We start from the raw sequence: 13,066 nt of genomic DNA on the forward strand, positions 1-13,066 counted from the left end.
CCATGTGCAATAAATGTAACTTTGAAAATATTGTTGACTTGATAACATCATTTCACAACTTCGCTAGTTCTTGTGTGCATAGAGTCATATTTTCATTCATCCATTGGAGTGGATGAACAGCAGTTTTATTATGCCACTTGTCAGATAGGGTATATTTGCCAACTGAGCCAGGGTCAGTTGTAATTTTCATACTAGCCATTAAAATGATTAGACTATTATCTCAGCAGGCTGTGACACCTCTGTACCTCTTGAATCACTCCCATTGCTAGTTTTCTACAGTGTAACCATAACTCAGAAGATGGGCGGCTGTAGCTCTCAGAGCTGCCACCACTGTTTCTTTGAATATGAAACAGAAAGAATGATTGTGGTAAAGAGCAAAGTAGTGGGATCCGTCTTCAGATTAATCCAGTTTTTGATCCTCTTTTATGTGATTGGGTAAGTTGGGATTCAATTATTCTGTTTCTTACATTAACAAGCTGGTGTTCCAGTACATTTAGTCAGAGTGGATGTGTGAATGTATCACTGTTTCTACACCTGTGTCCCCTTGTCTCCTGTCTGACCTGCTACACTATAGGTATGTCTGTGTGGTGCAAAAGTCCTACCAGGAAACAGACTCAGTGGTCAGTTCTGTCACAACCAAGGTGAAGGGCACTGGCTTCACCAACACCTCTGATCTGGGCGCCCGTGTGTGGGATGTGGCTGATTACAACATCCCCCCTCAGGTAGAGTGGTGGAAAAAGTACCCAGTTGTCATACTTGAGTAAAAGTAAAGATACCTTAATAGAAAATGACTCAAGTAAAAGTGAAAGTCACCAAGTAAAATACTACTTGAGTAAGTCTAAAAGTATTTGGTTTTAAATAAACTTAAAAGTAAAAATAATTTCAAATTCCTTATATTAAGCAAACCAGATGGCACCATATTATTGTTTTTTAATTTACGGAAAACCAGGGACACACTACAACACTCAGACTTAATTTACAAACGGAGCATGTGTGTTTACTGAGTCTGTCAGATCAGAGGCAGTTGGGTTGATAAGTGTGTGAATTTGACTCTTTTCCTGTCCTGCTAAGCATTCAAAGTGTAACAAGTACTTTTGGGTGTCAAGGAAAATGTATGGAGTAAAAAGTACATTATTTTCTTCATGAATGTAGTGAAGTAAAAGTTGTCAAAAATATAAATAGTAAAGTACAGGTACCCTAAAAAAAAAAAAAATATGTAAGTAGCACTTTAAAGTATTTTTACATAAGTACTTTACACCCCTGCTCAGGTAGAATCCTATACTCTATACACTTTATCTGCAGTGTATTACTTTTTTTGTCCGTTTGAGTTCAGATTGTGTTGTTAACTGTTTTTGTATAGAAATTATTTTTTTTCACGGAAAATGTCTTCTGCCTGGCAGGGTGAGAGTTCTTTCTTTGTGTTGACCAACATGATTGTCACCCCCAATCAAACTCAATCGACCTGTCCCGAGGTAAGTTGCTGATTTCTCCTTTATAATACATTGAAATGTGTAAGTCTATATTGTAAAATGTGTATTTATTGTTTGAATTAAACACTACTGAAAATGTCCAGTGAAATGTTAAGTTGGACTGTATTTATACTAAAATACATTGACTTAGAAGATATGCATTATACAACCATTATTTCAATGGTAATCAAAAGTATTTGAATGATAGTGAAATGTGATCCTGTATCTTCTTAAGCTCCCAAACCAATCCACCATTTGCATGTCAGACAGTGACTGCTTAGAGGGATCCAATGATGTTCGTGGTAACGGTAGGTCTTCATGCCTTGCTGATGAGTCCTTGTAAAATTGTTAAGGGCAGAAACCAGCAGGGAGATGGCTGAAACATTCATAAGAAAATCTAAATCTACTCCTCCAGAGAAAATTGTCCTGAAATTCAGTCATATTTTCAGAATCATCCTGCAACATATTTGATTAAGTAAAGAGTAATGTTTTCTAATCGTATTACTCTGTTAAAAAAGGTATCCAGACAGGGCTATGCATGAACTACTCAGAGACTGTCAAAACATGTGAAGTGCTATCTTGGTGTCCTCTTGAAATAGACATCAACTTACCCGAGTAAGTAAGAACAAATTATAATATGATTCATGAGTGTATGCTCATTGGGGGAAGGTATTATAAGTGGAACACATTTTGTATCATAGACATGCACTGCTGGTTGCAGCAGAGGACTTCACGGTGCTAATCAAAAACAGTGTGACATACCCCAAATTCAACTTTCACAAGTGAGTCATGTTAATTTGTCCGGCACCGAAATTAAACATGAAAAGGAATAAAGGCAGGACACCTGCATGAGAGTTTTACTTTATTCTGTAGAATAATATTTTCTCTTTGGTCTCTTGCAGAAGAAACATTTTGCCTGATGTTAACTCCTCCTATCTGAAACAATGTGAATTCAATCGCAAAACAGACCCTGACTGTCCCATCTTCCGCCTTAAAGACATGGTCTCTGAAGCTGAGGAGGACTTTCAGACCATGGCAATTAGGGTATAAAAATGTAGCTCTACACTCTCCTCTTTAGGTCCCTTACAAGCCTCGATTCTGCATAAGTCCATACTAGATGTTCCTGTAGTTATTCTTAATGCCGTGTTTAGTGTGTGTTGCAATTGAATGGGCTTTAATCATCCTTGTTCATCAGGCCACATTTTGGCAGTAGTGTCACTCATTGGTATATCAAATTACACATTTAAATAGATTAATTTGAGATGAGACTATATGGTTGTGTTTGTTCAGGGTGGTGTTCTTGGGATTATGATTGACTGGAACTGTGACCTGGACTGGCCTGAACATTACTGTGGCCCTAAGTACTCCTTCCGGAGGCTAGACAACAAAATCCCTGAAAACAACGTGGCCCCTGGATACAACTTCAGGTGAAATCAATGAACCTGTGGACACAATACTGTCATAGAGTATAAATACAGCTTTTCAACAAGACTTATTTCCACAGGTTTGCCAAGTACTACAAAACCACAGATGGTAGGGAAACAAGAACCTTGATCAAAGCATATGGAATCCGATTTGATGTCATTGTTTTTGGAACGGTGAGACTCAACATACAAAAAAAGAATTGATTCTTAAAACCACAGGAGTAGAATACTTAATTTTGACAATGTATGAGCTTTCTGTTCACAAGATGGTAAAGGCAACAATTGAGACCACCACAATAAGGGTTTCAAGGTCAAATGACAAATCGGCCTACCTTCCTCTACTGTTCTATCTTTACAGGCAGGTAAATTCAACATGGTTCCGACCATAGTGAATGTAGGTGCAGCGCTAACGTTTCTCTCTTTGGTAAGTTCTGTTAAGTGGAGCCATCTCCAAAACACTCATTATTTGTAAACAAACATTCCTTATTAGTACCATAAAGCATTTTTCTAAGAAATGTTAGCCTGTTAATACAGTTTAATTGAGTTGTCATTTTCAGTTTGAAATAGTCATGCAAGTGTGTGCCCTTAGGTGAATGCAGTTTGTAACTGGTTTCTCCTGACATGCACAAAGAGAAGAGACTACTACAGCAAACACAAATTCACATATCTGGATAACATTGATGACAATGCTGGTGAACCTGTGAGTTACCTGTGAATTGTCAAGCTTATTCCACTATGTACAGGACCAGTTTAATTATCAGGGAATACTTACAAAAATAACCATCACTCTTCTTTGCTTAACAACCGCAACTTGACTGTTTATCAACTTTTTCATTATGCAGATTTTACTTAAATTAGTTATATAAATCATGTATTATTAATCTGACAAATTCTTATTTGTCTGTACAGCTGGGAGAAACAACGTATGGGACCCGGTAGATCCTGCACAGAGAAGTAGTCATTTCACATTGTGGGGGAATGTTGAAGCCATCTTTTGTCCAGACCTCTAGCCATCTCCAGCCCCTGCCCCCTAAACATCATACATGGGGCATGTACTGATATTACCTAATATTCCAGATTAAGCCTCGTCAAATGTGAAGTGTATAATCTGTTATAAGATACCTTAAAACAAGGTACAAAATAGTAAGAAAATCATTTTAATATGGAAATTGTCATTTCACATAGTTGACCACTAAAGAATAATAAACAAGTTACAATATAGAAAGTAAAAAATATATATTTTTAGACTATCGCCTTTTCTGGAAAATATGTCCTCTTCCCATCCACGTCCTCGACCCCTGGCAGCCACTGGGAAAGAGGAGACAAAGCAAATAGTTTGTCTATAAAAACATACAGTACTAGTCAAAAGTTGACACCTACTCATTCAAGGGTTTTTCTTTATTTTTACTATTTTCTACATTGCAGAATAATTGTGAAGACATCAAAACTATGAAATAACACACATGGAATCATGTAGTAACCAAAAAAGTGTTAAACAAATCCAAATATATTTTAGATTCTTCAAAATAGCCACCCTTTGCCTTGATGACGGCTTTGCACACTCTTGGCATTCTCTCAACCAGCTTAAGTTTTGTAAACTAGGCTACCTATGTAATTTCTTAATTTAGTTTCATATGTTGCTGTCCAGTGGTTCTGAATTTGTGATGCATCCGACTGGCCACATTTTTCTGTGCAATAGAATTTTACATTTGAAAAGTGTGTGTACTAGGCTATTTAATGTACATGACCAGTTTGTCTTCAGTCCATTTTAAGATGGGATAGATGGGCTATGGTATAGGTTGAATGTGATAGTCTGCCTAAAACCAGCCCGAGTAGGCCTATGACTCCATTTCTATTCTATTCAGAGTTTAGAGGAATTAATAGAATTAGAAATGATTTATTATCAGGCTGGTTAACTTCTCTGGGATATGTGGGACGGTAGTGTCGTGTCTTTACTATCATTAAATGAAGACTTCGTTTTTATCAAAGATTCTCTGTAATTAGTGTTACGCGATCAAACTGATTAATCATGTAACTGTAATTAACTAGGAAGTCGGGGCACCAAGGAAAATATTCAGATTACAAAGTTATCATTTCCCAATATAACCTTTCAGATATTTTCATATCTGATCAATAGTCTTCTGATTAATTATTTATTTTACCTCACGTTAGTCACATTCCAAATGTCGTAAATTGGTGGTTATCCACACAAACCCAGTCTTCAGTATGAGTCATTGTCTTAAATCATTTATTTATTACTAACTAAGTAATTCACAGAAATGCATAAACAAACAAGGTAAATATGGTTACAAGAAATGATAGGGGAATGTGCCCTAGTGGGCTAAACCGGCATAGCGGCTTGTTAGACAAAAGGGAAGTGTGGGGGGGGGGGTTCGACTAAGAAGCCACTACAGAGTTGATAATTATAACAATTGAAATGCTAATCCTTTGCACATGAACGCTCACTCATTCGGGAACAATTGCAATCAATATATATATTTACGCCCAGTGTGTCGTCTTGATCGCTGTTGAAAAGTTTGTTTATTTTGTAGAATTGTCCGTCTCTCTCTCTCTGTCGTGATTATAGTGGATAGTTCAGAGTGACATTCATTCATGTTGTTGTAGAATGGATGTTTCGGCGGTTGTCGTTCTTCACGTTCAATGATACCGAATTCCTAGCTGCAGACTAGTAATTAATATCAAAGACTTGTTCTTATTCTGTCGGTATCGATAGTCTAAGAGTTTAACCACGTGGTATGGTTAAAAGATTCAGCAACGGTCTGCAACCTTTGTCCTCCCGTGATTGAGAGAAACATGGTCTACTTAGAATTTCTCAAAGTTGGGTTTTATTCGGAATTGCAGAAAAGGGGCTGTCCTAGGATGCCTGACCCTAACTGGGCTCATGGGCGGTCCTCTGATTTTGTTCAACTCAAAAGGGAATTGGAGTTTCCTTCATTAAACAGTCCAAAATCACATTGTAAAATTGTGTAAACAGTATCATCCTCACTCATCTTATACAACAACTAGATGTAAACATCATATCTGAGGCAATTATATAAACAGCGTTATGGTAATGTGGCCGCACCGTCTCCCATGAGCTTCCCCAAGTTGTAACAAACAGACCAGTTCGTAGCTTGATTCTTCACCGATCTTTTATATCTTCTCCGGAACATCAAATTTGTTCGGACCTCAAGTTCTGTGAGATGGAAGAAATTCCTTTGTTCTCTATGAAAATTCAATCTCTTATACTGTGTCCATGAGGAGATCATTTCTTTGAGGAATTTACGAACTCACTGACCACAGCAGCTTGGTTGAAGGAGCAGAGAGAGGGGGGTGGTGCTTGCTGTACCCAAAGAGGGCAACGTCATGACAGTAGCGTCCCACCTAACCAACAGCCAGTGAAAGTGCAGGGCGCCAAATTCCAAACAGAAATTCCCCAAGCATACAAGTACAAACGATTATGTTAGGTAAGCACATAGTCACAGAAAAACACAGTCATTTTCCAGCCAAAGAGAGGAGTCACAAAAAGCAGAAAGAGTTAAATCACTAACCTTTGATGATCTTCATCAGATGACACTCATAGGACTTCATGTTACACAATACATGCATGTTTTGTTCGATAAAGTTCATATTTACAGTGGGGCAAAAAAGTATTTAGTCAGCCACCAATTGTGCAAGTTCTCCCACTTAAAAAAGATGAGAGAGGCCTGTAATTTTCATCATAGGTACACTTCAACTATGACAAGACAAAAAAAAAATTAAATCCAGAAAATCACATTGTAGGATTTTTAATGAATTTATTTGCAAATTATGGTGGAAAATAAGTATTTGGTCAATAACAAAAGTTTCTCAATACTTTGTTATATACCCTTTGTTGGCAATGACAGAGGTCAAACGTTTTCTGTAAGTCTTCACAAGGTTTTCACACACTGTTGCTGGTATTTTGGCCCATTCCTCCATGCAGATCTCCTCTAGAGCAGTGATGTTTTGGGGCTGTTGCTGGGCAACGCAGACTTTCAACTCCCTCCAAAGATTTTCTATGGGGTTGAGATCTGGAGACTGGCTAGGCCACTCCAGGACCTTGAAATGCTTCTTACGAAGCCCCTCCTTCGTTGCCCAGCCACGTTTCATCTTCAATGCCCTTGCTGATGGAAGGAAGTTTTCACTCAATCTCACGATACATGGCCCCATTCATTCTTTCCTTTACACGGATCAGTCGTCCTGGTCCCTTTGCAGAAAAACAGCCCCAAAGCATGATGTTTCCACCCCCATGCTTCACAGTAGGTATGGTGTTCTTTGGATGCATCTCAGCATTCTTCGTCCTCCAAAAACATGACGAGTTTTGAGTTTTTACCATAAAGTTCTATTTTGGTTTCATCTGACATTCTCCCAATCTTCTTCTGGATCATCCAAATGCTCTCTAGCAAACTTCAGACGGGCCTGGACATGTACTGGCTTAAGCAGGGGAACACGTCTGGCACTGCAGGATTTGAGTACCTGGCGGCGTAGTGTGTTACTGATGCTAGGCTTTGTTACTTTGATCCCAGCTTTCTGCAGGTCATTCACTAGGTCCCCCCGTGTGGTTCTGGGATTTTTGCTCACCGTTCTTGTGATCATTTTGACCCCACAGGGTGAGATCTTGCGTGGAGCCCCAGATCGAGGGAGATTATCAGTGGTCTTGTATGTCTTCCATTTCCTAATAATTGCTCCCACAGTTGATTTCTTCAAACCAAGCTGCTTACCTATTGCAGATTCAGTCTTCCCAGCCTGGTGCAGGTCTACAATTTTGTTTCTGGTGTCCTTTGACAGCTCTTTGGTCTTGGCCATAGTGGAGTTTGGTGTGTGACTGTTTGAGGTTGTGGACAGGTGTATTTTATACCGATAACAAGTTCAAACAGGTGCCATTAATACAGGTAACGAGTGGAGGACAGAGGAGCCTCTTAAAGAAGAAGTTACAGGTCTGTGAGAGCCAGAAATCTTGCTTGTTTTTAGGTGACCAAATACTTATTTTCCACCATAATTTGCAAATAAATTCATAAAAATCCTAGAATGTGATTTTCTGGATTTTTTTTCTCATTTTGTCTGTCATAGTTGAAGTGTACCTATGATGAAAATTACAGGCCTCTAATCTTTTTAAGTGGGTGAACTTTCACAATTGGTGGCTGACTAAATACTTTTTTGCCCCACTGTATATCCAAAAATCTGAGTTTACATTGTCGTGTTATGTTCAGTAGTTCCAAAACATCCGGTGATTTTGCAGAGAGCCACATCAATTTACAGAAATACTCATCATAAATGTTGATGGGAATACAAGTGTTATATATGGAACTTTAGATAAATGTCTCCTTAATACCCCTTCCAGCTTTATGCAAGTCAACAAGTCTTAATCTTAGGTCATCTGAGTTCTATTTTGATCAAGGCATGGTTCACATCAGGCAATGCTTGTTGTGAATAGCAAACTCTAATTTTGTGAGTGTTTTTTATGGGTCAGGGCAGCTCCTAACCAAAATGTCTCCTTGATTTGACTCCAGGTTAGTTGACTCCTGACTTCAATTAGCTGTCATTAGTCATTAGCCTAAGGGTTCATATACTTTTTCCAACCTACACTGTGAATGTTTAAATTATGTATTTAATATAGACAAGAAAAATACAATTTGTGTTAGTTTAAGCACGCTGTTTGTTGTGTGAATTTTAGATGAAGATCAGATCAAATTTATGCAGTAATTCAGGTAAATCCAAAGGGTTCACATACTTTTTCTTGCCACTGTTCATCACGTTAACTTCTTTGGGACTGGGGGGCAGTATTGAGTAGCTTGGATAAAAAGGTGCCCAGAGTAAACTGCCTGCTACTCAGCCATAAAAGCTAGAATATACATATAATTTGTAGATTTGGATAGAAAACACTGAAGTTTCTAAAACTGTTTGAATAATGTCTGAGTAGAACAGAACTCATTTGGCAGGCAAAAACCTGAGAAGAAATCCAACCAGGAAGTGGAAATCTGAGGTTTGTAGTTTTTCAACTCATTGCCTATCGAATGTACAGTGTCTATGGGGTCATATTGCACTTCCTAAGGCTTCCACTAGATGGCAACAGTCCAGTGTTGGACAGAACAGAACCTTGTTTGAGGCTTTTACTGTGAAGTGGGGGCGAATGAGAGGGGATTGAGTCAGGGCTCTGGCAGAGTGGCATTAGCTGACCAAGCGCGTTCACGTGAGAGTTAGCTTGCGTTCCATTGCAATTCTACAGACAAAGGAATTCTCCGGTTGGAACATTATTGAAGAATTATGATAAAAACAACCTAAAGATTGATTCTATACTTCATTTGACATGTTTCTACGAACTGTAATATACATTTTCGCCTGAACTTTCGCTTGGACTTGCCTGCGCATTGTGAGTTTGGATTGTGTACTAAACGCGCGAACAAAAAGGAGGTATTTGGACATAAATGATGGACTTTATCGAACAAATCAAACATTTGTGGAACTGGGATTCCTGGGAGTGCATTCTGATGAAGATCAAAGGCAAGTGAATATTTATAAGGCTATTTCTGACTTCTGTTGACTGCACAACTTGGCGGTTATCTGTTTGGCTGTTTTGTTGTCTGAGCGCTGTACTCAGATTATTGCATGGTGTGCTTTTTCGGTAAAGCTTTTTTTAAATCTGACACAGCGGTTGCATTACACAGTGTCTCTAAAAGTCAGTCCACGGTAAGACAAATGGTCTATAAATGGAGACATTTCAGCACTGTTGCTATCCCTGAGTGGCCGTCCTGCAAAGACGACTGCAAGAGCACAGCGCAGAATGCTCAATGAGGTTAAGAAGAATCCTAGAGTGTCAGCTAAAGACTTTAAGAAATCTACAATACGTAAAACACTAAACAAGAATGGTGTTCATGGGAGGACACCATGGAAGAAGCCACTGCTGTCCAAAAAAAACATTGCTGCACGTCTGAAGTTCACAAAAGAGCACCTGGATGTTCCACTGCGCTACTGGCAAAATATTCTGTGGACAGATGAAACTAAAGTTGAGTTGTTTGGAAGGAACACACAACATTGTGTGAAAAAAAAGGCACAGCACACCAACATCAAAACCTCATCCCAACTGTAAACTATGGTGGAGGGAGCATCATGGTTTGGGGCTGCTTTGCTGCCTCAAGGCCTGGACAGCTTGCTATCATCAACGGAAAAATGAATTCCCAAGTTTATCAAGACATTTTGCAGGAGAATGTAAGGCTATCTGTCTGCCAATTGAAGCGCAGAAGTAAGGTGATGCAACAGGACAACAACCCAAAAGACATAAGTAAATCAACAACAGAATGGCTTCAACAGAAGAAAATACACTTTCTGGAGTTGCCCAGTCAATCCTGACCTCAACTTGATTGAGATGCTGTGGCATGATCAAGTGAGCGGTTCACACCAGACATCGCAAGGATATTGTGGAACTCAAACAGTTTGGAAAGAGGAATGGTCCAAAATTCCTCCTGACCGTTGTGCAGGTCTGATCCACAACTACAGAAAATGTTTGGTTGAGGTTATTGCTGCCAGAGTGTCAACCTGTTATTAAATCCAAGGGTTCAGATACTTTTTCCAACCTGAACTGTGAATGTTTACACAGTGTGTTCAATAAAGACATGACAAATATTCATTGTGTGATTAGTTTAAGCAGACTGTGTTTGTCTATTGTTGTGACTTAGACGAGGATCAGATCAAATTTTATGCAGAAATCCAGGTAATTCTAAAGGGTTCATATACTGTCTTCCCACTGTATGTCTGTTGAATCTGAAAAAAAATCATCCCACACTCCATATTCTCACCCAGTCAGAATCCGCTACTACGTCATGGCAGTGACAATGCATACTTTTTACTAAATGGTACAACCTAAATAGTATGAGACAATGAGTAGTATGCAGTTTAAGTATGGAGCACGCTAGTATGGGTATTCTTAAAAGGCTAATGACTAACAAGGACTTGGCATGATGGCACTAACAGACTGGCTGTAACGGTTTTCTTGAGTCGAAGGAGAGGCAGACCAAAACGCAGCGTGGTGATTATTCATGGCTCTTTAATAAAGAAACTATACATGACTAGACTAACAAAACAAGAAATGTGAAAAACCAAAACAGCCCTATCTTTTTTTTTTTTTTATAAAAATAATTTATTATCATCAATACCATTCATTCTTTACAACTCATAATTTCCATACAAACTCAAATAGTGGTATTTTAATTTAAACAAAACAAAAACCCCAAACAAAACCTCAGGGGAGCATCTTCCCTCCCCGTCATCCTACAAACTACCTTTCCCTATCTCCCCGTCCCTAATCTATCCCCTTACAAATCTAAATGACACCCAGCCCTAAACCCCCCTTCCACCTCTCCCGGGCAGCATGCTGCCCCCACTTCCTCTCCTCCCTCTTCATCCTCCCCCTCAAATCTCCTTCCACCCTCCTCACTATCCCTTCCACCCCCCAATCTCTCCCTGTCTTCACCATGTTCTGCCTGGCTTCCCACAGCTCCCGTTTAAAGAGACTCATGAGAAGCCAGAGCAGAAACCTGTCCCTATCCGTCCCTCTCGCTCTCCCTACACCTCTCTCTAACCTGGCCCACGTCAATACAAAATCCCCCCTTACCAAACCTAACAACACCCGTGCCCTAGCCCATACTACTCCGGCAAAGGCACAGTCCCAAAAGACATGGCGCACAGTCTCCTCCCTGCCACAAGAAGATCTTGGACAGGTGGGGGATTGCACCAAACTATACCGGTACATGATGGAACGTACCGGCAAGCACTTATGGAGGCTCAACCAATTCAGGTCCTTGAGCCTGTTGTCCAGACCCCGCGCCTGCACTCCCTCCCAGACCACTTCCGAGATGCCCACTACAGGCGCCGGACTCCCTGCCTTTCTGACCTCCTCGTACAGGTGCCTGTGATCTAAACCTACTCGGGCAACTTCAACCTCAGGGTGCTCACGCAGCCACTTGGCCGCATGACCAAAGTGCCACGGCAGCTGTTCCGCCCGAGGACCCGTGTTAGACCACACCATTACGCTTCTCGCCTGATACGAGAAGAACACCCGCAGGAGGTAACCGGACGGGTGTATCACTGGATGAGCAAGCTCCGTTAACAAGAAAGAAACAAAAATTGCGTCCAGCTTGAGGGGGAAATGTGGTACCCCCCTACCTCCCTCCCCGATGGGACAAAGCATGCGTGCCCTGGCGACCCACTCGCACCTGCCACTCCACATGAACTGAAACACAAGCCTCACTAGAGGCCTCCTCAGACTAGCCGGAAATGGGTAGATGTACGCCAAATACAAAAGAGACGGCAACACATCCACCTTTAGAACCAGGACTTTGCCCATAAAAGACAAATACCTAGCCTTCCACATTGCTAGCTTCCTCTGTACCACTGCGATACGCATGTTCCAGTTTAGCGTCGCTGAGCCGGAGGTCTCAAAATGGACCCCGAGAATCCTCAGGGCCCCCTCACAGAGAGATAACCCCCCGGGCACATCCGTTCTACCGCGCCATCTTCCGAAAAACTTGACGGAAGACTTTGCATGGTTCAGAACTGCTCCCGACGCTCGGGTGAAATCCCCAAAGATGGCAAGGGACCTTGTCAGGCACGAGTCCTTCCACAGCAGCAAGGAAGTGTCGTCGGCGTACTGCGTCATCTTAACACGCAGCCCACCACTTCCAGGGATCAACAAGCCTTCCACCTCTGTGTCTGCCCTAATGGCAGCCCCCAGAGGCTCCATGTACAGAACGAAGAGGAGAGCCGAGAGTGGGCACCCCTGCCTGAGTGGGCACCCCTGCCTGACCCCAGACGAGGGGTCAGACCTCGGCACCCCGCTCCGACATATAATGTACGAATCCATCCTATGAACTTCTCCCCAAATCCTAATCGACCTAACACTCTGAATAAAAATGATCTATTCACGCGATCAAAGGCTTTCGCCTGATCTAGCGCTGCTACCATTAAAGGCAGTCCTCTATCTTCAACCCAAGCGATGGAGTCCCTGATTAACTGTAGGTTCCATCTAATAGAGCGGCCCTCTACCCCGCACGTCTGATCCTCATGGACGACGTAGCGAAGGGCTGTGCGCAACCGGTCTGCTAAAACCTTTGCAAGTAGCTTGTAATCTACACACAGCATGGTCAACGGCTGCCAGTT

At 41.0% G+C, this 13,066-nt stretch overlaps 1 protein-coding gene across 1 annotated transcript; it reads left to right on the plus strand.

Annotated features, from left to right (window-relative positions):
• Nucleotides 1-298: 298 nt before the first annotated feature.
• On the plus strand, nucleotides 299-3,733 carry p2rx4b (purinergic receptor P2X, ligand-gated ion channel, 4b). The gene is made up of 11 exons (XM_036936314.2): nucleotides 299-435; nucleotides 575-722; nucleotides 1,401-1,472; nucleotides 1,705-1,777; nucleotides 1,988-2,084; nucleotides 2,171-2,251; nucleotides 2,372-2,513; nucleotides 2,760-2,896; nucleotides 2,974-3,067; nucleotides 3,252-3,317; nucleotides 3,483-3,733. The coding sequence occupies exons 1-11, from the start codon at nucleotides 299-301 to the stop codon at nucleotides 3,606-3,608; spliced, it is 1,173 nt and encodes a 390-aa protein (XP_036792209.2). The 3' UTR covers nucleotides 3,609-3,733.
• Nucleotides 3,734-13,066: the final 9,333 nt, after the last annotated feature.

The sequence above is a fragment of the Oncorhynchus mykiss genome, chromosome 11 (genome assembly GCF_057628025.1).
Source record: "Oncorhynchus mykiss isolate SJ-2025 chromosome 11, ASM5762802v1, whole genome shotgun sequence".
In the NCBI taxonomy this organism is placed as follows: domain Eukaryota; kingdom Metazoa; phylum Chordata; class Actinopteri; order Salmoniformes; family Salmonidae; genus Oncorhynchus; species Oncorhynchus mykiss.

Coding starts and splice junctions, on each gene's coding strand:
- p2rx4b (XM_036936314.2), top strand. CDS start 299: ATGGGCGGCTGTAGCTCTCAGAGCTGCCACCACTGTTTCTTTGAATAT. Junction 436..574: donor ATCCTCTTTTATGTGATTGG/GTAAGTTGGGAT, acceptor GCTACACTATAG/GTATGTCTGTGTGGTGCAAA. Junction 2,897..2,973: donor GCCCCTGGATACAACTTCAG/GTGAAATCAATG, acceptor TTATTTCCACAG/GTTTGCCAAGTACTACAAAA.